At 37.8% G+C, this 27,032-nt stretch overlaps 1 protein-coding gene across 1 annotated transcript in view; it reads right to left on the bottom strand.

Annotated features, from left to right (window-relative positions):
• RXFP2 (relaxin family peptide receptor 2) overlaps window positions 1–27,032 on the bottom strand; it is a 55,324-nt gene that overhangs the window by 20,243 nt on the left and 8,049 nt on the right. Inside the window, exons 2-9 of the mRNA XM_032402498.1 lie at window positions 17,909–18,049; window positions 15,394–15,471; window positions 12,378–12,483; window positions 11,242–11,313; window positions 4,065–4,136; window positions 3,393–3,464; window positions 1,801–1,872; window positions 689–760 (exon numbers count right to left, since the gene is read on the bottom strand). Coding sequence (XP_032258389.1) covers window positions 689–760; window positions 1,801–1,872; window positions 3,393–3,464; window positions 4,065–4,136; window positions 11,242–11,313; window positions 12,378–12,483; window positions 15,394–15,471; window positions 17,909–18,049 — 685 coding nt within the window. The remainder of the gene's footprint in view (window positions 1–688; window positions 761–1,800; window positions 1,873–3,392; window positions 3,465–4,064; window positions 4,137–11,241; window positions 11,314–12,377; window positions 12,484–15,393; window positions 15,472–17,908; window positions 18,050–27,032) is intronic.

Below are 27,032 nucleotides of genomic sequence, written 5' to 3' on the forward strand. Positions count from 1 at the left end.
AGTGGAAATGGTTTAGCACATTAGTTTCACAAAGGTTTTTGAGCAGTTATTATGTGCTGGTCATTGTACAAATGCTGGGATATAAATCCCAAGGGGGGTTTCTGCCCTAGTAGAACTTACAGAACGGTAGGGGACAGACAAGTAAACCGATGGTTCTATGATAGTGAGAGCAAGACAGGTGTGCAGTGTAGGAACCAGGTGGCATGGTGGACGTCTGTCCATAGTGTAAATAAAGGAGGCAGAGAGGCAGGCAATAAAATTGACTGGCATGTCAGGGATGGCCTCCTGGAGGGGATGTTTAAGCTGACTTTTGAAGGAGATGTTGGAGTTAACCAAAAGAATAAAGGAGCAAGACTTTTCTAATTGAAGGAATAATATGTGCCCGGGGAATTGATTATAGCAGTTTGGTGCATCTGGAAGGAAAACTCGTGAGGAGGAGGAGCAGGGTAGTAGACTATATGGAGGAAGGGATAGAAAATGGGGGGCCTTGGGTGCTCAAGGGGCAAGTCTGAATTTGACCTGCACACCCAGTGGAATTCTGAAAAGATTTTTAAACCAGGAAATAACATAATCGGATTTGGGTTTTGGAAAGATCACCAATGGGCTTTTTATGTAATCATGAATTAACTTCAGGTCTAGTTTTCTTAATCCGGATGAAGAACAAATTAGCTCCTAAATGCATACTCACATCCAGTTGAGATGAGGCATTTGGGCACACATCTGTTTGGGAAGGGCTTCTAAGTAGTTATTAACCATAGACCTTTACACAAAGAAGATGTTAATTAGAAACAAAATGATATGCCACTTTAAGAACAACATTTTTACTATTTCCACAATTTGGAAACTTGCATGCTAAAATCAACACATCCGGATAAAGAATACAGACATAACTACCTCTTCAAAATGATCTCTAGATATGCGAACGGCACGGAAAAGGAGACAGATGTCAAAGAAACTATGAACACAAAAGTATGATATATATAACCTGGGAATAAACATTGTACAGTTTAATTTTATGAGATGAAACAAAAGTATATATTGAGTAATAATTTTGAAGTTCATGGTAATTTTCCTTGTAAACTTCAAATTTGCAATCATTTCTAGCATCCTACATCCAGAGTTTTTTCTTAAGGGAAATATTAATCACTTACAGTATTAAAGGGCCACATCGCAAACTGCATTAAATCTAAGAAATGGTAGCAGGGGCTCTGGGGGAAAGAAAACAACCCATCAGCATGTTAAGCTGCACAATTAATTTATGATATTGTGGTCCCTTTTGACAAATGGAAAAATAATGATGCTATACGATCAACTATAAAGGAACATAATAATCCCCTGCTGATAAATCATTTCAGTGTATTAATAAATAGTGAGAACATAATTATGAGAACAGCTCTGTCGGGGGGACAAAGATTTTGGAATTTTTAGTGACTCTCGCTGGGCAAAGGCACATTTCCCTCTGTTAAAAATGTAGTCGGAGCTGAACTCCTGGGAGATTCTGATAGATTTAAATGTAGTTAGGAGATAAAAATGAATACTATCTTTGGTTAACAACTGCAAGTCAAACATGCCTTAGGATTAAAGGAAATTAAAGGAGATCAAAAAGCAATCAACCAGTAGGCTTAAAATATACCATGGCCAGGAAATGGCAACAGTAACTGTGGCTGGACATACAGGAAAGGTTTTGACTAATAAAAATGTTAGCAGGCTTGAGTTTTTTTAAAGCTCTTTTTTGTAAGCTAGTGTTAGATGTTTTTGCAATTTATAGACAGATGTATTGAAGGTTAGATGAACACTTACAGGAAAAACAAGGACTTTAATCCAGTAAACAACCTCTGTGAAATTCTGGTTATTGGATTGTCATCTAGAATTCTGAAAAAAACATATCACAAACATTTCCAGCATCAGAGACATTTGTGAAATAAAACCAGCAAACAAGAAAAGGCCCATGACAATCATGTCTCCCCCAACACCTGCTCTCTTCCTTCCTGCCTGTCCACACTTGGCCCCCATCCTCTTCCCTGAGAGCCCCTCCTTCACCCTGGCTCTTTCCTCCAAATTCTTACCACCCCCCGTCCCAGCCCTTATGAGCTCTGTCCTGATTGTTTTCTCTGCCTGCTTCCACCTCCCATTGGACTTCAAGGCCTGAGTCATACGCTTCACCGCTGTATACTTGGGTCCAGCACAAGCTGAATTATTAATTAGCTGAATACAGGCTTGGTGAATGCTTTGACCTACTGATTGACTGAATGAAGAGTGAATGAGGAAAAAAAATTCTTAGGAAATCACAAATAGTTCTTTGGTCTCATGGTGTTTACATGATGCATTTAATAAGGTCTGCACAAACAAACTCATTAGGAGCTTTGAGGGTGAAAGAGTGAAAATATTCATATATTCAAATCATCGTTTCTAATGATATATGGTATTTTCCTAGAAAGAAATAGACTAAAGGGAAATATGCCTTCTTTTTTCTTGTACCTTTGAAGCCAGGGGTCCCTGAGGGTAAGAGTTGAAGAAGGGAGTGACATTGGGCACCTACTATATGCCAGGAGCTCTGCATGTGGCAGTTTATACATGCCCTGTGATTTAACCTCACAACATTGTTCTTAGAAAGGAACTGTGATTATAGTTTACAGATGAGAAATTCGGAAGATTAAGAAAGTTGCCTGGGACATTAAGCATAGGACCACGGCATACACAGGATCTGGATGAAGTTGAAGTTCTGGCTTTTTCCATTAGGCCAGGCCAACCTACAGAAAATGGGCAAACTGACACATAGACCCTTCTAACTGCCTGATGTTCATTTTCCTGATGAAAACACAAACGCCTGATGTGAGACTCCTCAGTATGGAGCTGGTGGCTCAGCCTGGAAAGTAATGAAACACCACAAACTACCATATTTTCAGACTTTTCTATGAATGTTCTGGAAATCAAAAAAGCCCTTAACTTGCTTACTTTCTAGGTCAGGGGACATTTGAGAATGTCTGGAGACATTTTTGGTTGTCATAACTCTGGGAATCAGGACTACTGTCATCAACTGGGGTAGAGACCACAGGTGCTGCTAAACATCCCAAAATACACAAGAACACCCCCCTCATCAAAGAATTATCTGGATCAAATGCCAACAGAGTTGCGGTTGAGAAACGCTGGAATAGGTAAACACTGGCTGGACTCAGGAAACTTCCTGAAAAAGCATGGCACAGATTTCTTTGCACATAACTACCATTTGGCATGCCATTATCTGAATTGCTTGGGTAAAGTGCTCCAGATTATGTGACAGTCAGAAAAATGAGTATAATAAACAAGATACATAAATAGATGGAAATGATAAGCATTGATGTATATCATCAAGACTGATCTTTTGTGGGGGAAGGAAAAACTAGACTACTTACAGCCAAGTTAGCTGATGTAAGTCTTTGAATACTCCGGGTCTGAGAGCTGTGATGCAGTTGTGGTTGAGATACCTATAAATAGCATGCGCAAGTCAATTAGGCAAACTCAATGCTCCATTTTAGTCACATATAATCAGAATATGAGCTGCTGCTGATGATTATGGAGTATGGACATCTGTCTCTGAAAGCACCCAACTGGATAAGAAGAGGGGAAGAAATCAAGGAACAACTAGGAGATACAGATAACAAGCCTAGTGTGTGCAACACCGGGGCCAGGACCAGCAAAATGGCCAAAAGTAGTGTGTTGGAATATTATATTTTTTAAGAGTATAAGAGGAGGTTATTCTTGCTTTTGTCCTTTTTGGTCACATCCTTAGTAGACTAGCATTTTAAGAAAATATATAGGTAAATTAGCGAGGGTTAGAAAAAATAAAATGCTAAAATATTGTGGAAATGACCCAAACTTGAGAAGACAAGGTTAAGGAGAGTCTTTGTAACTGGTAAAACTAGGAATCTTTTAATAATTCTTTTAGCATAATAACTAATCTAAGTACTTCGTGATAACCGATTCCTCCCATTTCGCTACAGCCAAGTCAAGCGTTCAAAAATGACCATTCTACCCTTCTAATCTTTACTTAAAATTGTACTCATAATTATAAAGAAGTTACTTACAATATTTGCAGGTTATGTAATCCAAAAAATGCTTTCCTGGAAATGTGTGTAATACAATTATGCTGAAGAAATCTGGTAGGAATAAGATAGAAGAGTCATGTGATTATGGTTTAGGTATTTTATCAAGTTGTTGAATGTGGTCTCCACTTCCTTCAACTAAAAGACACTTTGTGAAACTGGCTTATAAAGTCCCAAGTCCTATTTTTATGTTGAGCAGTAGAGGTGTTGCCCATGAGAGATGGCTGTGAACCTAGCCAATGCCCCTGTCCCACTAGCACCCATGCAGTGAGAGTCGGGCATCTCTGGTTTGCACCGCTGAGCTCGTGTGTGATGAGTTTGAGGAGCAAAGTGGTCTTGTTTTACAGTTTTCTTATCCTGACTTGCAAGAGATACGCCCCATGTGAGACCAACCAGTCTCACTGTTGAGCTTTATTTTTTTCAGCACAGAGTTCCAACTTTAATTCCTCATTTCTCTTCATTCTATTCCCCTGGAAAAAGGAGAGGGCAAGTCTTATTCTTTTTTATTTTGAGATGCAGAGCAAGAAGCACAAAGGGAGTTAGTATGGTGCTCAAGGTCACAAATGGCATGAGTAGTTGAACTGGGGCTAGTACATCAACTTAGCTCACAGGGTCATGATTTACTTAACCCCTGAAGCAGTTTAGCAATAGAGTATTATTCAATAATATCTAAGTTGGGAGTATCTAAGTAAATAATTTCCATTTCCTGTGCTCATTATACAATGAGAGGTTAGCCTTGAATTCATATTTTCTAGAGGTATTTAGGAGCAGGAAATTTCCACTAATAATAGTAATTAATGACTACATAGTCTTTTGAATGGCTTCCCTATCTCTTATTTTTATTTGCTTTGGTTCCTAAAATCTTGCACAACACCTTCTTAACTGTTATGATACTTCACTGCCAAACTATTCATAGAACATGTGCTCCTTTAGCATATGACTATACTCTGAATTTTGTTATACTGTAACTATTCATTCCCTAGCAAAGGCATTAAAGGTGTGCCAAGATATTAAAGACCTCAGCCATTCAGGTAGCTAGGTAAAGCGGAGATCAGCTCCCAGTTATCAGCGAACCCATCTATAACCCTAAGTGTTAAACAAATATTGTCATTTTCTCTGTGTACTACCGAGTGGAAAAGGCTGGTTCTACAGAGCACATGCATTACATCCATAGATACACAAAACATCAATTTCAATCCCACAAAGTAAACCTGAAACCTATGGAGACCTCATGTCTTTCCAACCCTCCTCCCCTGCACCATGTCTGTGAAGAGATGCTTCCCACTGCAGTATAAATTGTGCTTTTGGTTTTAAAGTTCTGCTATGAATAGAATGAATCCATACAGATCAATATCTGTTTTAGCATTTCAGAGCCCTTGAGTGATGTAATGAAAATTAAAATAATGAATTGTGTTACAACAATAAATGAAAACAGAAAAATAATATAATACTATAATATAGGTATATTGAAGTTCCTCTTAAATATAAGATTTACCACCTAACTAGTGCGATTTATATTTTATTCAAGATAATGTATTCAAAAGTGGGATGCACATTTTACCTACATGCTCGCAAAATCTTGAAGAGATGGGCAGTCATAAATTGTGAATTTGACTCTGTGCTTTCGATCTGCATGACTCACTGGACATTACAGCCTCTGCCTTCCCTGACATGAGTTGAGAATCCAACTCCTTAAATAATGAAGAGCCTCTAGTCTTCTGGTTTGGCTTCAGTTTGCTGGCACCCCACAGAGAACCAGAGTCCCAAGTCCCCTGTCTCAGACTTAGGCTAGTGAATTTTAACTTGATCCTGTAGTATCCCCTTTCTTCTTTGCAGGATAGAAGCTTGGTGAATATGAGGGGAAATTTGGAAACATGACAATTTGGCAAGTGGTGTCCTCTTTTTATTCAGAGCTGAGATATGAGCCCATTTAATATACTTTACATTGAATGGCTTTTTAAGAATAACTTACTGGTTCATGAATTCCTGCTGTTTCAGCTGTCAGGACTTTTCAAGCAGAAACGCCAGGAATTTATGTACCTGAAACTAAAGCAAATAAATGCTTTAATGACATGCATGTTTATAGGCTATTTTTTAATGCAACATTTTGTATTCATGAGCCAGGCAGACTCCTTGAGCTACATTTTGTTGCCAATGATTGCCTTGAACAAGAACCATGTTTAAGAAGGAATTTCTGATTTATATAAGGTTTATGTTACAATGGCGGGGAGAACTGCTGTTGGTTTCCATGGTAGTGGTGATAAAGTATTACAGTCAATGTTATAAATTATATTTTATTTCTCTGAAAGGTCATCTTAAATTTATTCCTCCCAATATTAGAAATTTTTGATATTTTAAAAGATTATTAAAATGAGTAATCTGAGGGGCGCCTGGGTGGCTCAGTCGTTAAGCGTCTGCCTTCGGCTCAGGTCATGATCCCAGGGTCCTGGGATCGAGCCCCGCATCGGGCTCCCTGCTCAGCAGGGAGCCTGCTTCTCCCTCTCCCCCACTTCTGTTCCCTCTCTCGCTATGTCTCTCTCTATCAAATAAATAAATAAAATCTTAAAAAAAAATAAAATAAAATGAGTAATCTGATCAATAGTAAAAGCATTCAGATAAGTTGAACAACATTTATTCATCTGGCAAATAAGATTTCATTTTGATTTATAAATTTATTTTTCTGGATGCCTAAATGACCTCAATCCACTGAATATTTAGAGCTTTCTAGACCACAATCTCACTCAAAGTTAGATTCAGTGATCTCTTAGGATATATCCCAGTGCAGAGAAGGATGAGTTTGATGTTGGTTCTGGGCAAGATCACAGAACAGGCTATTTAGGACACTGCCTGTGAATGCCTCAAAGAGAAAGTGAACAGGGGACTACATGAGAATCAGGGCATGTCAGACCAACTTGATTTTTTTCTTTGAAAAACTGATCAGTCCGACACAAACATGTGGCTGACATTGCTTATAGGTCTACCAGGCATTGATCAAATGGTTTTATGATGGTTTTATGGACAAAATAAAGAACAATACACATTATTTTAAGGATGATGATGAAGGGCTCAGGAAACAGTATTTGACGCTATCCTCTTCAATATTTTACTCCATGATATGGGGAAAGGTGGTTCATCTAATTTTCATATGACAGAATGCTGGGAAGAATAGTAAATATGTTGAATTTTCCAAAAAGTTATTCACAGTCTGATAAGAAAAGCTGACTCTAACAAGATGAAACAGAATAGGGATAATTTATGGACCCACCACTAGCTCTCAAATGCCAAGTGCACAGGGGCGCCTGGGTGGCTCAGTTGTTAAGCGTCTGCCTTCGGCTCAGGTCATGATCCCAAGGTCCTGGGATCGAGCCCCGCATCGGGCTCCCTGCTCCGCGGGAAGCCTGCTTCTCCCTCTCCCACTCCCCCTGCTTGTGTTCCTTCTCTCGCTGTGTCTCTCACTGTCAAATAAATAAATCTTTAAAAAAAAAAAAAAAAAATGCCAAGTGCACAAATGCAGGATGGAGTAGCCATCACTTAGCAGAAACACCTATGGCATAAGATTGGGAATTTTAGAAGCATGATCACTAAGAGTTAAGGGAATGAAGTAGCCACCAAAAAGCAAATGTAAGCTTAGGGCATATAGAGTTTAGAAAGGAAATGTTGCGAGCTTTCTCCTGCCCTGCTTTGGTCATATCACAGTGATAATATTACATTTATTCTAAATGCCTCATGTAAAGCAAATGTAGATGAACATATACAGATTAGAGTGACCAGAATGTTGATCAGATATGAAACCAGGTCCTTCTGGGAGAGAATTCTGCTTGAAGAGACGTGTGGAACATGCAGGGTAATAACAGCCAGCTTTAAATATCTACAGTTATATGGAGGGCTGATTGGGTGTGTTCTGATCTGTTTCACGGAGTAAGTCTAATAAAGATGGGAAGCTTTAAAGATGATACCTTTGGCAGTAGTAGAGGTACGTGACAGGACAAAATTTATTAACATATTCTTTGAAATTTCTTTTCCTTAGCATGCCCTCATTCTCTTCCTGGCTTATTTTTCTCCATGGCCCTAATCAGTATCTAACACACTGTGTATTTTCAATTTTATTGTCAATTTTATTGTCTATCCTCCGACCTTGTACCTTAAGCTCCATGAAGAGAGGCCTTTTCTTGGTGTTGTTCACAACTGTAACCTCAGTATGTGGCACCTTGCACATATCAACAAATATTTGTTGAAAGAATGAACGAACATGTGGTTTTCTCAGCTTTTACCCTCCTGATGAATGCTACCAAGGGTTCTGGGGGTTGTCCATTCCCCGGACACCTTCTCCTGGGGATGGTTTGGGTTTTGCTACGGTTATTTGGGCTATTGTAATGCAGAATAGGGAAGGAGAAGGTAAGAGTAGGACAGGAGAGGGAAGGGCATGTCTGAGGCTGGGGGTTGGAGAAGGAGTGGCAGGAGCTGCTGAAGAGTGGGAGAAAAGGGGCTGGGGTACTCATGAGCTCATGAGCTGCTTTGTGATATTCGAGTAATGCTTATAAAGAACTTGAGTTATTTTCAAATCAAAGTTTGGTTAATGGACGTTTTCATCAACAGTAACAATATTCTGAGTCTGGATCATGCAGCTAAGCTTCCAAAGGACCACAGTCAGAGGTCTGGCTTTGAGGCCAAGCTCTAATACTTGTCAGCTGGCTGCCTTTGGGCAAACAAACCCTCTTCTCCAGAGTAGATACCCTCATTTCTAAAAGGATCTCATGATGTCTGCCCCCACCTCACAGATTTTGGGGATTCAAAGTCCAAATGAGAATTCCAAATGTTGGATTCTTTGTAAACTTTAAAAAGTGTTATATAAATATAAAGAATTGTGCAGTATTTTGCCTTTAATAGATAACTTAGTGAGTATTTATTGATGAGGGTCTCCTGATCTCTTTTCTCTCAGTCTCTGGGAGAATCAACCTGCCTAGAAAGCATCAAATAGCAGCTTGCATTGAGAAAGCCTCTGCTGGGTGATAATGTGGCACCTAGGTTTTCTCAGACAAAGTAGAAGTAAACATTTATTTGGAGAATTTTCCAGCTGCTCTGGGCAATTAAGGTTAATCCCTATTTTATTTCACTAGGAAAAATTGGGGCCTGAATTATCAAAAGGAGTGATTCCATATTCTTCCCTTAAGTGGGCTACCCGATACTACAAGAGATATTATTGACATAGATCAGTGGTCCACAAAAGGACTTGGTCTGAATAGTTGAAATTTAACTCTCCTTTGCTTGATCCTCTGGTGATCTCTCTGCCTTCTCAGAAGTCAACTTGTCCCAAATTAGAGGGAAAATGTAGAGAAGGGAGTTCTGTATGGCCTAGGACAGTAGGTGTTGGTAGAACATTCAATCTGATGCTAGAATGATTTCTTTCCATCTCTAGTTTCTGGTTCTTGTAAAATAAACACTGCATTGGGCATCAGAAGATAGGGTTCTAAATGTGGCTTTTCCACTTACTAGTTGTAGATCCTAGTTAAATCATTTAACCATTGCAGACTTTAGTTGCCTTGTGAATAAGAAGAAGATTTAATTAAAAATTCATAAAATTTCTACGACTCTAGATCATAGAATTGAAACGTACTCTACAACATGAGCCTTTTTTCTTTCCTTTCTGCTAGTGCTATTTTATTTTTCCTCCCTTGAGCATTATTCAGGCAATTGCAAGCACAATACTGATTCATAGAATGAACATGTGGTGATTCTAAGAATTTCCAGTAAGATTAGCAGTTAGGATTTCCTCTCTGGAGGAATCTGGAAACCCAGAGTCCATGCACAGCTACTCCACGGTGGCGATTTCAACATGACCACATGCTCCAGGATGGTATTTACAGAGATGTAAGATGATATTTACAAAGGCTGTAATCAAACCCAGGCATGATTATCTCTGTTCACAGAAGATTCCACCTCACTCATGGACTTCCTTCAGTGACTTCTTTTCTTGTATGAGAAAATCTGTACCTAAATTCATGAACAGCATAGAATTGTTGATGGCATTTTAAACCAAATATGTCTGTCTAGTATAAGCCAAAGATCAGATTATTTTTATTCCTTTTAACGTATTTTACATTTCTAGATTTTAACATATTTCACATTTCTAGAAACCTTCTATGCTGAAGGCTGAAGGATAAAACAATATGATTGTACTGCCAAGGGGCCTTACAACATTACTTTGTTAATTTTTGAATCTAGTCTAATGATCATCTTGGCAAGTGTAGAAACTTGATCTTTTCATTATCCCAGAGTGGCTGTACTCAGAGGAACTGACATATAGTAACCAAACTCACAAGAGGTTGAATATTCTCAATTTCCTTATTTAAATAGGAGATATCCAATTCCACCAATAGGAATGTTCTTAGACCCTATCCAAGATAACTGCCCAGATACTTTAGTATGAATAATTTGGGAAGTTAATGCAGTCATCATAACGTTGCTTGGTGAGCAGGGAATCAAGGCAAAAGATAGTTCATGCTAGTTATGGTGGAAATTGACAATCCATCCCTGTCCTCCAGTAGAGACTTCTCTAGGGATTATGTCTCCCAGATCCTGGTTTTCTTTCTTGGAAGACGGCATCTTGATACTTTGTTTCTTGCTGACTACCATTTCTTCACTGCTGACTGTGCTCTATTTATTAACATTTTCTTTCCTCAGATATGCTAATATCACTGATTTCACTAAGATTGTGGTTTTGTTCCTATTATCCTGGGAGATAGGCTGTATCCTATCATTATGTGTTTTAAATGATCGGATCATTCTGGTCTATACTAACATTCCTCTTTAAATTAAAAAGTACATCTAGTGCCTCTGAATCTACAATGTCATTTTCCAAATGATCTTGGAAAATCACATGGAACTATGTGTTTTCTTATTTAGATGCCTGATCTCAACTCCAATTTTGTTCTCTAAAAATAGTTTAAATAAAATCAATTCATCTATTTTAAATTATGAAATGGAAAGATAATATGCTAGTTTTCAAAGCTTAATTTCCTAATCTTAATTACATTTGGAAAAATAAATTTCATGGAAAAGTTATCAAGTTTATATTTCATTTTACTTAAAAAGATAAAAGGCATCTTAAATAAAACATCACAAGGATTTCTTCATAAAAACACTACTAATAGCTACTTACATCTGTTTAAGTTCTGTATATTTGATGAAAACTTTATCTGGAAGACTGTGAATTTTATTTTTCTTAAGAGACCTAAAATAACAGGTAAAGCAGACTTCATTACAGGTTTAATGACCAACCAAAGTTTTCCTAGAAAGTGCATGCTTGAAAACAGGATATTTAATGATACTCCATGCTGCTTAACACATATTTGAAAACGACCGTGGTAACTGAAAACTTCTTCATGGGAGAATGAGAAGTCCATAAAGCAAAATTAAGCAGTTTGCACACATTTGACAAGTCTGGTTAGTATCATAGACTAGAATGTCTATGGTGATTTAACATCTTTACTCTCTGGGTAATTTAACAAAATACAACAAAACAACCCCCCCCCCCAAAAAAAACCAAACAAAAACAAACCAACAGGAAATCCTAAGCAACTCGGGGCGCCTGGGTGGCTCAGACGGTTAAGCGTCTGCCTTCAGCTCAGGTGATGATTTCCAGGTCCTGGGATTGAGCCCCATATCAGGCTCCCTGCTCAGCAGGGAGTCTGTTTCTCCCTCTTCCTCTGCCTCTCCCCACTGCTCCTGCTTTCTCTCTCTCTCTCTCTCTGTCTCAAATGAATAAATAAAAAAAAGAAAAAGAAAATCCTAACCAACTCATGCATGGTCAAATTATAACATGATTGCAAATTCCTGAGGCTCTCAAAGCAATTTTCCAAAGTACAGGAAAATTTGTACAGTGATAACACAGCTAGCTTCATGGATCTTTTATATCTTTGCAATCTTGGACAATTACTGCTATTTAAAATGAGATAGAATAAGCTAGTGGTCTTCCTTTTTATTTCCATTTTTAGTTGTACAGTACCAGCATTTTAGTAAAAACAATAGATCAGAAAGTAACTGAAATAAACACTCCAGACCACAGACATTTGTGAGTTAAATGATATTCAAGCTAATCTAACACTCAGTGTTTAAAACCTGTTTTCCTTGGAGAAGAAGCATGAAGAATTCTCTAATGGCTGGTGGTTTAAAGGGAGCTTCTATTATTTTGCTAGTATATAAGTAACAAAACAGAACAAGGGGAGGTTAGATTAGACTACATTGTTTCCATATGATTTTACAGGCAAATATCAGCAAGATGCGAATTCTACTCACAGTAATGTCATATTGCTGGAAATCACTGGCACAGACTTTAAGCCGACATTTACACATTCCAATTCAGTTCCTTTGCAGTCACAGGGTTGTGGATACTGATTTAGAACTAGGGGGCAAAAGAGTAGTATTTCACTGGGAAAACAATACTTTTTAAAAATTATGACCTTATCTCTAATAAATGACATTGTTCTCTCTTCATTGAAAGTATAACATTTACACCTTCAGTGCACTAATTTGGGCCCATAATAAAAGCAAACAAGACTTCTCACCTAGCCAAATATAGACTAATGTGGTGTTTCATCTCAGTTCTAGCTTCCAGTGGTCATTTCAGAGGCACTTAATAAGTGATTAGAAAGAAACCACAGAAAGGTTTAAATGGCAAAAAAGCATATAGTGAAGTAAGATTAAGTTCTCTTCAATGAAAAACCTTACTATGATGGAGTAAATCTGTAATGGGTAAAATTGAGTCAATTTAATTGAATTGAATGACACAAAGAGGTTGCTCAATAAATGCTTGTTGATTAAAATTAAATTCCATTCTTTTTCCCCTTTCAAACTTCTGGAGCTGGGAGAAGAGAGGGACGCAGTTTCTGCCATAGCCTCCATTGTGCCTTATTGAAATCAACCGAGTCAGATTCCCTCTTATTTTGGTTCTTTGTTTTTCATTATTATAAAGTTATAGTGGAAGATAAAAATTGTATAGATGCTATAAAGCTGAGAGAACCAAAGATCCATCTGTCTGAAACATTCAGAAGAAAAATAAAACTTCAGATTTTACTGTGAAGAAACTTACATAATTATTAAGATAATGGCGTATAATAGGAGTGAGAAATCTACGGAGAAACCAGGCCAAGTTGTCCCATGGGACAGATAATCACTGTGTGTGTGTGTGTGTGTGTGTGTGTGTGTGACAGAGAGAGAAAGAGAGAGAAGCGATATTTATGGAGCACTTGATTTTGCCTCTGATCCTATGGGTAATTGTTTTGATGGGAGCTAAGAACATGAGGATTATTTTCCAACTTTTGTATTTATTATTATTTATTGAAATCTTTATAAGTTCTTTCTAATTGCTCTGTTTCCTTTAAATCACTTTTATCCAAACTTTTTAAAATCAATGTCACTGAATTTTGGTAAGTTCAACAAACTTTTATTGAGTACCTGCTTAATTCAAAAGATGCATTCTAGTGTATAAAATTCTGGAAAATATTCTATGTTGTTTATAAGTTTATGCTAATTAGCTCAACTTCTTAAAGATAAGTTCAGAATGTTTACTTCAATGTTTATTGACATCAAAAATAGTGGTTATATTATTAGATTGAAAACCTGGGGTTTGAAACTCTTATTTACCAATAAAAGAATCCCATGTAGTCCAAGCTGAGCCTGTTGTCTAAATGAGCAATGTGAACATAGACCCCTCACCTGCAAGTCAGTCATACCCACAGGCTCTGTATTCTTCTTCAGGAATGCTTCTTGCATCTCTATCTTAACTTTTCGCACTGACATTTTCTGGTTTTAGATTATGAGTATTAATCTGAAGTATTGCAGGAAACATAATGATCAGTATCTCTTTCACTGTACTTTCTCCTCAGCCTTGACAAGGTTGACATTTGGGGAGGCCCATTCTCCACTGTGGGGGGCTGTCCTATACATTATAGGATGCACAACAGCATCTTTGTCCTCTACACACTAGATGCCAGTAGCAACCCATCAGTTGTGAAAACCCAAATGTCTCCAGACAATTGTCAAATGTTCTCTAGGGGCAAAAGTTGCCCAGGGCTGAGGACCATTGTTCTAATCCATTCTCTATAATTTTGGTGGAAGAATCAGTCTCACAAACGCTCCTTATCATATGCTTCTTCCTCTTCATTAAAAGAAAATAAGCCCACAATTTTGGGGGGTGGTTTCCCACTGTGTACAGCAGTGATCTCCACAATGGGATGTGTACAAGATGACTTATTGTGGTTCAGGAAGAAACTATTAGAACTCTCAGTTATATTTATTTTTAATCTTTTAATTTCTAATTTTTATATATGATGCTCCTGAGTATGTATAGTAAAGCACATAATAAGTGGTGATTATAAACTGGTATTATAAAGTGCATAATATAATATTAATATAGTGTTAAATATATATGCATTATATATACATAATAATATACACATATAATTGTATATGCACCTACATAATTGTGCCTATGTATACATTATACACATGTATGTAGTATAGGTATGTATAAAGACATGATTCTATCTACAGAGTAGAGGCCAATGTCCAAGGTGTGCCCCCAAAACCCTTTATGGGCTGGCCTCATCTTCTAGGTCCAGCTCCTCTGCTCCAGGCACTCAGAACCACTGGGAAAAAAGGCATTGGGAGCTGCTCTGCACCTTCCTACCTCAGCATTTGGCAGATCTTGCTTCCCTGCTTGTCCTGTTACCTCCTCCCATTCCCTCATCCAGGGACTTCTAAGTCCATCTCAGTGTCATCTTCTCTGTGGTTCTTTCCCCACCCCTGGCACAGCCTTCATTTCTTCCAACGGGCTTCCACATTCCCTTGTGCAGACATCATTCCCCCAGTTTAGCACTATATTGTACCTTCCCTGCTTCCATGAGGATTTGTCTTTCTTGCTACAGTGTGAAGTATTTGTGAGTTGGGGCCACATCTTTCTTATCATTGTACTCTCAGTCCTTAACATAGGGGCTGGAAAGTAGTTGGTGTTCAATCTTTATTGAAGAAAGTGATTAAAGGGAAAAAGATCTTTATTATTTGTCATAATTATTCAATATCTATGTATTCTTGCAATCATAGGCTAATACATAAAATGAGCATGAATGGAGTATACTGTTTTCTTCCATCTCTTCAGTCCCATGGCAGACAACAGACCAGTTGACCATTGAAATACATTGAACTGAAATTGAAATTCCAAAGGGAATTTATCACACCACCCATATAAATCCATGCACCGCAAATCATGTTGCTCGCAAAGCTGATACTGAGTCTTTGAATCAATACCACTTACAGCACTCCTGTGTTAATGCCACATTATTAGCATTTCCATGGACTGTGCCAAATATAGTCGCCCATCCACTAGTGTCTCCTGTGAAATGGTGATGAATATGTGTCAGTTATTCTATAAATCAAATATCAAATTACAAAACAAAAGTATAAAAAATTGATAATGAAATCAAATAAAAATTTGTTTAAGTAATTCAATGATAACATAGATGGTAAGGGAGAAAAAGCTAAGCAAACATCTGGAGTTTTCCCCTTTTTTGCAGTTACAAATATTTCAAATGTATGTATCAGAAAATATATAATGGAACTAGATAATTATTTGACATACATATATGCATCTTGAAAAATATTACTTGTTTCTAATGCTGACAGTTTACATGTTTCATCTTTAATTTTGAGGTCCTCAGAAGAAAATACAATCTGAATTGTTTTGTCATATGCATATTGCTGCATATGTATGTGTAGATCCATACTTGATAGATGTAATGACTGATAATAAAATATGTGTCACCTGCTCTTCTTCATAAAGCAAAAGCAAAGTTCCTTTTAATAAAGACTATCTAGTCCTATAGAGTGAAATCATATTTTCTCAATCTGTCAGAGGACATAACCAGCTTATTTGCCAAATTTCCTTCTCCTTTTCTGCAAGAAAATTCTATTCTTTTTAAAAAAGAGGCCTGATTCTGAAATATCATTACTTTAATATATGCTATTAAAATGGTGAGATACATGTTATAATGTAAGATACTGAAGTTTGTTTACAAATAGAAAAGTAAATTTAAATAGTTGCCCACAAGTCCCCTTTGATCCCTGAAACGTTTAACTTGTTTCTATTTCTTATTAATACCCACAATGGTTTTTAAAATAATTCTATTTGATGCCTTTACAAAAATTATTTTTAATTTGCATTCAGAACATCCTCATGAGGCAGATAAACATGAAGGGTCTCTGATTCCCACGCAGTGAAGAGGGAATGCCAAGCATTTGATTGACTTGCCCATTGACATCCAGACAGCTGCCCTCATCACTGAGCAGTGAATGGGCACCTACGATGTACTCTACTGTCTTAGCTCTGGTGACACCAAAGCAAATAAGACACAAAGAACTCTTCTCAAGAAGTTCATGTCTAGTGGAAGAAGTACAGTGAAAAGACAAGGCAGCCCTTAGTACGACCATACAGGTACAGCCATGATGCTGTGGAAACAGAGAGAAAAGGTGCTTATCTTAGACTGGTGAGAGAGCTTTAGGACAGGGAATTGGGGCCAGGGAAGCCAAGCTTCTCAGGTGAAAAGGGGACCTGAACTGAATCCCAAAGGATGAGCATGAATGATCCACAGGAGGTGAGGGCAGAAGTTTCTGTGAGAGGGAAGCATGCATGAATAACAGGGGCAGGAAAGCAGATTCTAGAGACAGATGCCTGGCATTCCTGGACAATGTTGTCTCACTTTGATTGCTAGTTGGGCAAAGCCAAGGAATGGCAGTTCAGTGTGGTAGAAAACACATAGGATTCTTTCAGATTCAGGAGATCTGTGTTTTAGGGCTACTCGCTCATTAGCTAGACATGTCAACTTGGCATCAGCTTCTTCAAGTAAAAATATACATGTTATATTAGACAATATATACACTCCCAACATACAGACCTGAAATGGCCTGTAAGAGTTTTGGTGATCTGGCCTCTGCTTACCTCCTCACCTTCTATATCCTTGTTCACTCTGATCAAGCCATTCTGGTTTTCTGTCCCACAAACACATTTTCTTATTTCATTGAGCCTCAGGGCTTTTACACTTGCTGTTTCTTTTGTCTGCAACTCTGTTCCTCTACAGTTTTTCATGGTTTGGTTCTCAATTCAAATGTTATTATCTCAGAGAGGTTTTCTCTGGTTGCATCTTTAAAATAACCCCCCCTTCAGGTCACTTTCTATCCCATCCTCTTGTTTTCTATTCTTTCTGGCATTTATCACTTTCTGAAATATTTAGTATTTAAATAAATATTAATACTTAAATACATTTTATTTTTTTATGTACAGGTTTATTGTCCTCCTTGTTCACATGGCCCACATGAACTCCATGAGGATAAGACCTCCTCTCCCTTGAGCCTGCTGTGGTCGGGTGAATTGAAGAGCCCCTGGCACAATATAGGTCTGTTCGATGAATCAGTTCTCTAGGCAGAGCCCATTCACACCTTATGAAATGTATTCCTGCAGCTGAACCAAATTACCAAGCCAAAAAGAGGTAGTCATAGGAAGACATTTAAAATTAGAATATGGGCATCCAAGTAGATTTCAAAATATGACTTCAATTTTTATCAATTTTATATTTCTGGTTTAAGCAACTCCTACCTGTGAAAATTCTGGTCATCATCACAAATTAATTGGGAGAAATTGTTTGTGTTATAATAGGATTCCCTATAGAATACCAAATCATCTCTTCCCTTTCATGACAATTATTATTTAGTTCAAGCACAGTTTGAGGGCATTCACAAGGGGAGGTGGGCATTTGGAGCTCAGTGGGGGGACTCACCACAGTTGTCCTCGTCAGCCCCATTCCCGCAGTCATCCACACCATCACAGTGAAAAGCACGGGGTAAGCACTTGGTAAGATTCCCACAGGGAAAGTATCCTTTTTGGCAAAAAGGAGTACTGCCCTCAGTCAGTGGAAAATCTATGTGAAAGAGGGGACAGAAATCTCATGTAATAGAAAGGAAGTGTTAATATGGCTAAACTTTTTCATGGCATCCCCTTTAATTTTCATAAGAACTCTATGAGTTGAGTTTGGTGTCATTCATAATACACAATTTCTTTGAATAATATTCTTAATTATAACATTCTAAACAATCATGGTCATATCTAACACCAGCTATACTAACAATTGGATCAAGGTTCATTTTGAACTAATTTCAGGAAGGCAATAGTAAACAAAACCAAAGTAATTGTCTTACTTTTGTGTGAAATCAAAGAATTGTCCATTCTTGGAAACAGAAAGGTAAAGCCATGAGCTAACAGAATTAAATAGATGGATTTATTTACTTATTGACCCTTTATGAGAAGGATTTGAGGTGACATAATAAAAATACATATGCAAAAGGACAGTTCAAGTGTGAATTAGAGAGAAATCTAGAACCACATTTGAATAAGGAGAGATAATAGTAAGAACACCTAACACTCATTGAGCTTACTGTGTCCCAGGCGATTTGCACAAGTGGTTTATCTCTGTTATTCCTTCAACCAGTCTATGTATGGGTGATATTTTCTCTTATGTTTCAGGTGTAAGGAAGTTAAATGCAGTCATCAGTTTGGAAAGTCACAGAAGGTTTGTTATCTATCCTGCTATATTATAAAACATTATATCACCAATCCAAGGGAACTCCTGGCCTTGATGCCAACCTTCAGTGACATGGTTAGGAGCCCCTTGCTAATGCCCCTTGCTCCCTTCAATTAGTTATAATGAACTATAGTCATGCCTGAGTGTACACTCTCCTTCAGTCATTTTCTGTGAAGTTTCATCTTGCATTCCTTTAAAAAAATACATGACTTCCACAATTGTACTAGAGTATTTACGAAGAGCATCTCTTTATTTTCTGGAAAGTACTCTTTCGAAATTGAAAGAATGTCTCTTACATCTAAATTTCCGGAATGTTTTTGGTCATCCTATCCACAGAGTAATTTTGTCAAAGTTAATTATATTCCTTTTTATTCCTTTTATCATATTCTCATTCAGCCTAGCCACTATTCAGCTTTTGTCTTATGTTCCCTGCACAAGGAGACTATTTTTAATCTGTCCTCACAGAGAACTTATGCCCCTTGAAATGCAGCTTCCTGCTTTAATTGATATCTTCATAACACAGTAGTTAACAGCGGGCCCTTGGGGTCAGGGGATGATTCAATACGTATATGGGGAGAGAGGATATGAGAACTAAATTGTCTTTCATAGGTAGGAAGTTCATAAAAAATAGTTTAACATCTTAGAAAACACATTATATTTTGTATTGTCTTTGCTCATTTTGTCTAATTTTCACTTCCCTTTAATAAATACATCAGCACACACACACACACACACACACACAGAGCCTGGCCCTCCTTGGGGACAGCTGGACATACCAATGCACACTCTACTCCAGAAGCTGCTGCTGCTACATCTTCCCCAGATGGAGAGGGTGGCCCTGGGATGCTTTTGTACCCATTGGATTTTTCCTTACCAAAACAAAAAATATTTGGTCTGCTATTGTTGCAGTGGTAGATGAGTGATTTACTATTAGCAACTTGGCATACGACCAGCAGGTCTGACTATTTTAGGGAAATTCTGCTGTGTGGCTCTGGGAGTTGGCTTGTTAAGCCTATTCACACAGGGAGAGGCGTACTGAGTCATAGATTTTTAAATCTCTCCTTCCTTGTAAACATTTCTGTAGAGGGCAGATTTATAAAAAACTAGTAGTCCTCTTGTACTTGGAACATGAATGAGTGAGAATCAATATATCTTAGTGAAGCAGCTTTGAAAGTTTTTTATGGTAGTAACTCACAGACATATATTTTGTATCACAATTCAGCATACAAACAGATACACACTGAAAACAAAATTTCTTGAAATATAACTTGCTTTTTACTTTGTGGGATGTACTCTGATCATTGCTAGTCTATCTAATTCACATATGGGATCACAAGCTACTAAGTTGACCTCATGATCCACTAATGGTATAGGACCCATTACTTATAAGTATTCATTAATGATGAAGTATTCTGGAGACCATCAGACTTACCTAGATTGGAATTCTCTCTGCCGTTAGACTTCAAGCAAGCTACTTAAGCTCCAAATTTAGTTCCCTCATATTTAAAATAAAGTTCATGTAGTATCCCCCTTATGGATGTGTTTCAGGAACTAGATAAACTAATGCTTGTGAAGTACTGGAGAGTGCCTGGCACATGGTAAACCCTCAGTTAATGTTGCTATGAGGGCAATTTCAACACAGGGCAAGAAAATAGGACTTTAAGAAGGAACCTCTAATGTAGAATGCAAGCTTGCTGTGCCTTAGCGTTGTAGAATTTTTTTATGTGATTTCTAAGAAAGAAATAACAGGGACTATAATAAAGCTTCCCCTACTTCCTCATGTTTTTCTATTTGAAAAGCCATATGACATATATGGTTTCTATTTTAAGCAGCCTCAAATCACTTTGAAAGCTAACAGGGAGTTGTAAATGATAAAAAAAAAAAGCAATGAAAATGCCCTTACAACCTCATAATAACAATATTTTCCTAATGATCTAGTAGAGGTGATTAAACATTTGATTAAAGACAATTTTGAAATAGAAAGCTGAGGCTGTGAAAGACAATTTGAAGGCAATATATTGTGTTCCCTTGTGGGGTTTACCATGAAGGCAAACTTGAGTTCCTTGCAGGCTGGACCCAACTAAATGTCCATCTCACAGATGCAGATTCAGAGCAAGATAAGTAATCAATTGTCACAGACAAGAGGGATCAACTTTATTTCCTTGTCCCTGAAAGAAAAATGGAAGACATCTAGCAAGTTACAGTGAGGGAAGGGAAAGGGAAAGACTGACCATGTACAAACAGAACTTATCAATTGCATTTCTCTTAATTCCCCACTTTGCACTCAAGAATGGCATCTTCCTGAAGACATGCTCAAGGTATAAATTTTATGTGGAAGGAAAATAAATAAGTGAAATCTATTCCCTACGCCTTGCCCTCTGTATCCTAAATCCCTATTGTCCAAGTGCCTGGTACTTACTTGGTGCTCAGTAATTTTTTTAATGAACAAATGAATTAATGGGTCATTTAGGAATAAAAAGAATTGAAGGAAGAGCTCTTTTCAAAATTTAAACTTCCCAAAATTGCAAGCTTATATTTTATTTTAATAACAAAAATATTGTTTAGTTTTCTAAATATTCCATTTATTATTTTTTTCCTGGTCATTATACAATTTAAAAAATAATTAAGAATTCCTGCTGTATTTGGCACATACTGAAAAAGAATCAATAGCCGTCTGTAGAAAGCATATTCTGCCGTCTAGTCTTCCTGCCATCTGTGGAAGTGTAAAGAGATAGTTTTTATTGAAACTTGGGGATTATTAAAATGGAGGATGCCTGCATAAAAGCTATGTTGATAGCTTCTGCAGTGATTTCTATGGGACCCCTGCCAAACACACAGCTGAGAGGAGGTTCGAACATGTGAGAGAAAATTGCTCAGTGAGTGCTTCTTCTCTCATCTGGTCAATATTCTGGACATGTCTGTGCAAAGAGCTTTTTAAATGACTCCTTGAGAGCCTTTTGAGGCCAACTGGACTGCTGCCCAAGAACATTTTTTGCTGCCTGCCAACACCTTCCTCGTGTTCCTGGGAAACAACAGGTGAAGATGCTTTTTTAGGTCCTCAGTTTAAGAATCCATGAAGATGTGCAAGTCCCTCTTTTTTTTCTCTGATTCTTTGCCAATACTAGTCCTGCATGAAGCTGAAGACAGCCCTTTTCCCTTCAACCTGGTGTTCTGGCTGAGATTCTTTCCACACTAACACCAGAGATGACAGCTCTACTGTCCCAGGGGGAACATAGAGGATCCTGGCCAATGAGGCCATTTCCCAGAATGCGCCACTCCTAGTGGAGTTCAATTCAGATGCAGATGAAGCCTCTGCCATTGACAAAAGAGTCAGCTTACTCTTTAAAGAGCAGCACCGGAAGAAACATTTATTTCACATGCAGAAATGTTAACTGAGTGCCTTCTATGTGCTAGGTCAACAGGGTAGACAATGCCCAGTCCCACCTGGAGCTCAGGTGCTAGGATGTCTAAGAGGAGCAGCAATTCCATTCACGATGAGAAGCAAAAGTGAATCCAGCTCATTCACTGAATCCACCTTCTAGAAGCTCTCCTATTTCTAGGAAGAGTCTGAGCATCATAAAAGCCCACCTTTGTGGGATGGATGATTTATTGTTTGTGTGGAGATAACTATTATAAAGTCTTTCTAAAAAACTTTAATGTTAAGGTGAGTGGAGAGAAATTGGTTTCTTGTTTGTTGTTGTTTTTTTTAAACTTAGAAATCTTATGCTTTTATGCCTCTGTTTGGTCCTCCCTTCCCTGACAGTATTGTGTGACCATATCAACCAGGATGTATAGGGTCCAGATCCAGTTTTATTCATACATTTACCCACCTCCATTTCATTTCAAAGATTGCTGCCTTAACAGAATTTCTCTAAACCCCTATTCTCTGTCATGTTCTTCTGGGACAAACCAACCATCTCAGGCTGCTGGAAGTCCCTCGGGATCCTATTCACAGATGTTCTGTGGAAACTATCACCCCATCTCCTTCTGCAGATGATTGTCCAATGTTTAAACAAGCAGATTTGGGGAAATGATGACAAACCACGTGGAACAGAGTATAGGCTCAATAAATGTTGGTTTAAATTAGAAAACAAGAGAACTTCAAATTGTCAATATCATCGTCAACAGGGATGGATCTCAGCCCCACGTTTCCCTTGGCTGGGTGCATTTATGTGGATCATGAATTGAATGCTGTGGCCCTTGATGAGTTATAAAGATATAAGGGCACCAGGAAGACTTCTCTTCCAAAAACATCTCTGCTACTCACCAATAAACTGCTTAAACTTCACCTTTAGGGATGAATTCTTTTAAGTTAAAATATTGTCTTTTAGTATTTAAATACCAATCTTGTTCTGCATGAGTTTGAGAGACTATCTTCTTCTTAAAACCTGCCTGAACACAATGGACTCAGAGAATGATCACCGTGGTGGATGAAGGAATAAGAACATGGAAAGAGTGCTTGTGGAAGTGAAGCCTGATGGAAGCTTGGCATGGGAAATGTGGAAAGGAGAGAAGGTGCTTCCCTTTTCCCTTCCCTCACTCTTCTAATTCATCCTGTCTGCTGACTGCTTAGTGTCAAGGGACTTTCACTGGGTTTTCTTCCTCTTGGCGGTAATTCTCCCAAATTCTAGTTCCATTGACTTACAGATTTACCTACATACAAGACTGCTGCATGTGCCTGGGCAGGATGTACCTCACACAAGCATGGGGCACCATTCACATAGACAGCTGGTGTCGAGCCACATAGAAGCCACACATTCCTAGGCTGAGGCCCTGGGTGCTTCTTTGATGATGCACAAAGGATGATGTTCTTCTTCCCTGCCCATGCTGAGGTTGTCCATCTATGTTTTATATTCCACTTCACCTCATGTTCTCAGAATCTCTCTCTGTTAATTATTATCTTTTTCTCCTATATTTTAATATCCCTGTCTCTCCACTGGTTTTTAAACTCATGTTAATCTTATTCAACCAGCTCTCATCTTCAAAACAAACAAACAAACAAACAAACAAACCAATCAAGCAAGCAAACAACCAATCAACCCATCAACCCAGATCCTACTGTATCCACAGGAGAACTGAGACCCACTTCTCTCTTCAAAATTAAATTTCTCAGAAAAATCATACAAGTCAATATCTCCACTTACTCACCAGCCTTTCTGTCTTCAACCCACAGCATTTGGTCTTGGCCTTGCTGCTATCTCCCATCAGAATCATTAATGTCCTCTTTGTTACTAGATGCAGTAGGTATTTTACAGTTTTCATCTTACTTAGTTCTCTGTAGCATTTGACACAGCCAACCACAGCCACTGGGCTGAAACCTTTTTTCCCATGGCTTTGTGATGTCTCACTGCCCTGGTTTACTTCCTCCTCCATATTCTCTAAAGGTCCTCTCCTCTATATCTCCTTAACGTATTGGCTCCTTTGTCTTTGTCAACACCCTTAAGATCACTGTTAAACATATGGTCAGAGATTTCTCAGACCATAAAGTCAATTAAAGAATTAAGAGGGATCTGCAACAAGTTACTAATATTTAGTTTTTCAAGTAAGAAAAAATTTTAAAACCCTAAGTTACCATGTATTACAATAATGATTTATTAGAAAAATAGTATTTTATCATTAAAAATTACACAAAACATATCCACAGGGAAAAAAGACAATCCTTTAAAAAGAATACACTTAGCTTTATGGAAAAAACTCACTTATTTATGCTCCTGGACTGGTGAAACTTTCATTCCTGGTGGCAGTGGCCCGGAACACAGTTTGGAACTATGAGTGAGAAAATCGAATCTGGCAATGTTACCAGAATTCTTTAGAGAACTTAACCTTCTGGTCTATAACTCACAAATATTTTCGCCCAGTCTGTCATTCGTCATTAACTTTGGTTATGACAGGGGCTCCAGAGATGGATCTATCAAGTTCTGACTTTAAAATAACTATGCAAAGTAAAAATAGAAGGTAACTTGATTTAATAAAGGATATCTGTAAAAACCGATAGTACATAATATGCTTAATCGTGGATTTTTGAAGGCTTTCCTTTTGAGATTGGGAACAGGACAGCAATGTCCACTATTTCTATATCTATTCAACATTGTCCTGGAGGACTTTAGCAAATGTAGTGAGACAAGGCAAATAAATCAATGGTTTAAATATTGAAAGAAAAGAAATAAAACTGTCATTATTTATGAATGATATGATTACGAACATAAAAAAATTACTAGTACTAGTGAATTTAGCAAGGTTTCTGAAAATCAATGTCATTTCTGTATGTCAGCAACAAAGAATTAGTTAATAAAATGTTTAAAAAATACCTTTTACTACAGCATCAACATGTTCTATATTTAGGAATAAATCTAACAGAAATCTGCAAGACATTTATGTAAAGTATATAAAATTATTGAGTGACATTAAAGACGCAAATAAATGGAGACTTAATATTTTAAAGAAGTTAATTCTTCCCCCAATTGATCTACAGGTTCAAAGAAATGACAATAAAAATCCAGGAGTGTTTATGTATATGTGCATAGAAATGGATAAGTTGTTTCTTTCTTTTTTTTTTTTTTAAAGATTTTATTTATTTATTTGACAGAGAGAGAGACAGGAGAGAGGAAACATAAGCAGGGGGAGTGGGAGAGGGAGAAGCAGGCTTCCCACCAAGCAGGGAGCCCGATGCGGGGCTCGATCCCAGGACCCTGGGACCATGACCTGAGCCGAAGGCAGACGCTTAACGACTGAGCCACCCAGGCGCCCCGGATAAGTTGTTTCTAAAAGGCATATATTTCTAGAAGCTCAGTAAGAGCCAGGTCAGTCTGAAAGAAGGAGAACAAGGCAAGAGAACTTATCTGTAAACTAAGACTTATCATGTGGGTACAATAATTTATGCAGTGTAATACTGGGGGGAAAGGGTGAACAACAGACAAATCCAATGGAATAGAAAGTTCTGAAAGAGACAGACAGATGTGAACGTTTGATTTATGACCCAGTGGCACTGCAGAGCAGTAGTGGGGGGTAGGTACTTCTAGTGGATTATATTTAAATATTAAAGGTAATCCAATCGACGTTCTGGAAGATAATGAGGGAAAAGTCTTTATGACTTTGCACTAGAGATTTTAAGGAGAATACAAAAAAAAAAAAAAAAAAAAACCACCCAGAAAATAAAAACGTTAATCATAAAGGAAAAGAGAGCTGAATTAGACTATATTAAAATTAAGAACTTCTGTTGCAAAAAATGAAAAAAAAATATACCATTAAGAAAGTGTAAAGACAAGCTACAGAGTAGAAGATGTTTCAGAAAGTTTGTAATTAGAATGTATGTATGTGTGAGTGTATGTGAGTGTGAGTGTGTGAGTGTGTGTAGTGAGAGTGTGTATGGAGGGGATGAAAGGGAGGTCCTACAAATTAATGAGGAAAAGATGAACAGTAAATAGAAAAGAGACAGGAAACTGAACAGACACATAACAAAAATGGATACACAAATGGCCAAAAACATTTGAAAAAGTATTAAATCTAATTAGTATGCAGGGAAATGCAAATTAAAACTACAAGCTATCACTACAGATTACCAGTATGGCTATAATTTAAAAAACCACCAATCCTACACTATTTGGCGAGGATGTGAGGCTATGCAAACTCTCATGCACTTGTGGGGTGTTCCTTGGAGCAACGGCTTTGGGAAACCACCTGTCATTATCCGTTAGACACGAAGCCTTGAAAACCTGATGAGTCAGCAGCTGTAATTGGCGGCATGTACCCAGAGAAATGCATGCACGTGCATACCCAGAGACTCAGACAAGAATATTCACTGAAGCATTCTTCATAACAGCCTCAAACTGGAAACAACCCAAATGTCCTTGAAAAATAAAATAGATAAAAATTGTGGTGTGTTCATCAGTGGCATATAGTATAGTATTGAAAATGAACAAATTAAGTCATTCAAGGTGATGTCTGATCAAACACAGGCAGCAGAGAGTTCTTTACTTTTTATAATTGTTGTGTATTCTGGCAGCCCTACGTCTACGGGAATAAGATTTTGAGGCTTTAGCTTGTGCCATTCTCTATATCCAAAATGCAATTTTTCTCCTTTTTCACTTCATCATTCTTTTTTTTAAAATTATTATGTTATGTTAGTCACCATACATTACATCATTAGTTTTTGAGGTAGTGTTCCATGATTCATTATTTGCGTATAACACCCAGTGCTCATCACAACATGTGCTCTCCTTAATACCGATCACCGGGCTACCCCATCCTCCCACTCCCTCCCCTCTGAAACCCTCAGATGGTTTCCCAGAGTCCATAGTCTTTATACCCATTTCAAAAGTCATTT

Source organism: Phoca vitulina, unplaced genomic scaffold (assembly GCF_004348235.1).
Source record: "Phoca vitulina isolate PV1807 unplaced genomic scaffold, GSC_HSeal_1.0 scaffold5, whole genome shotgun sequence".
NCBI classification, from domain to species: domain Eukaryota; kingdom Metazoa; phylum Chordata; class Mammalia; order Carnivora; family Phocidae; genus Phoca; species Phoca vitulina.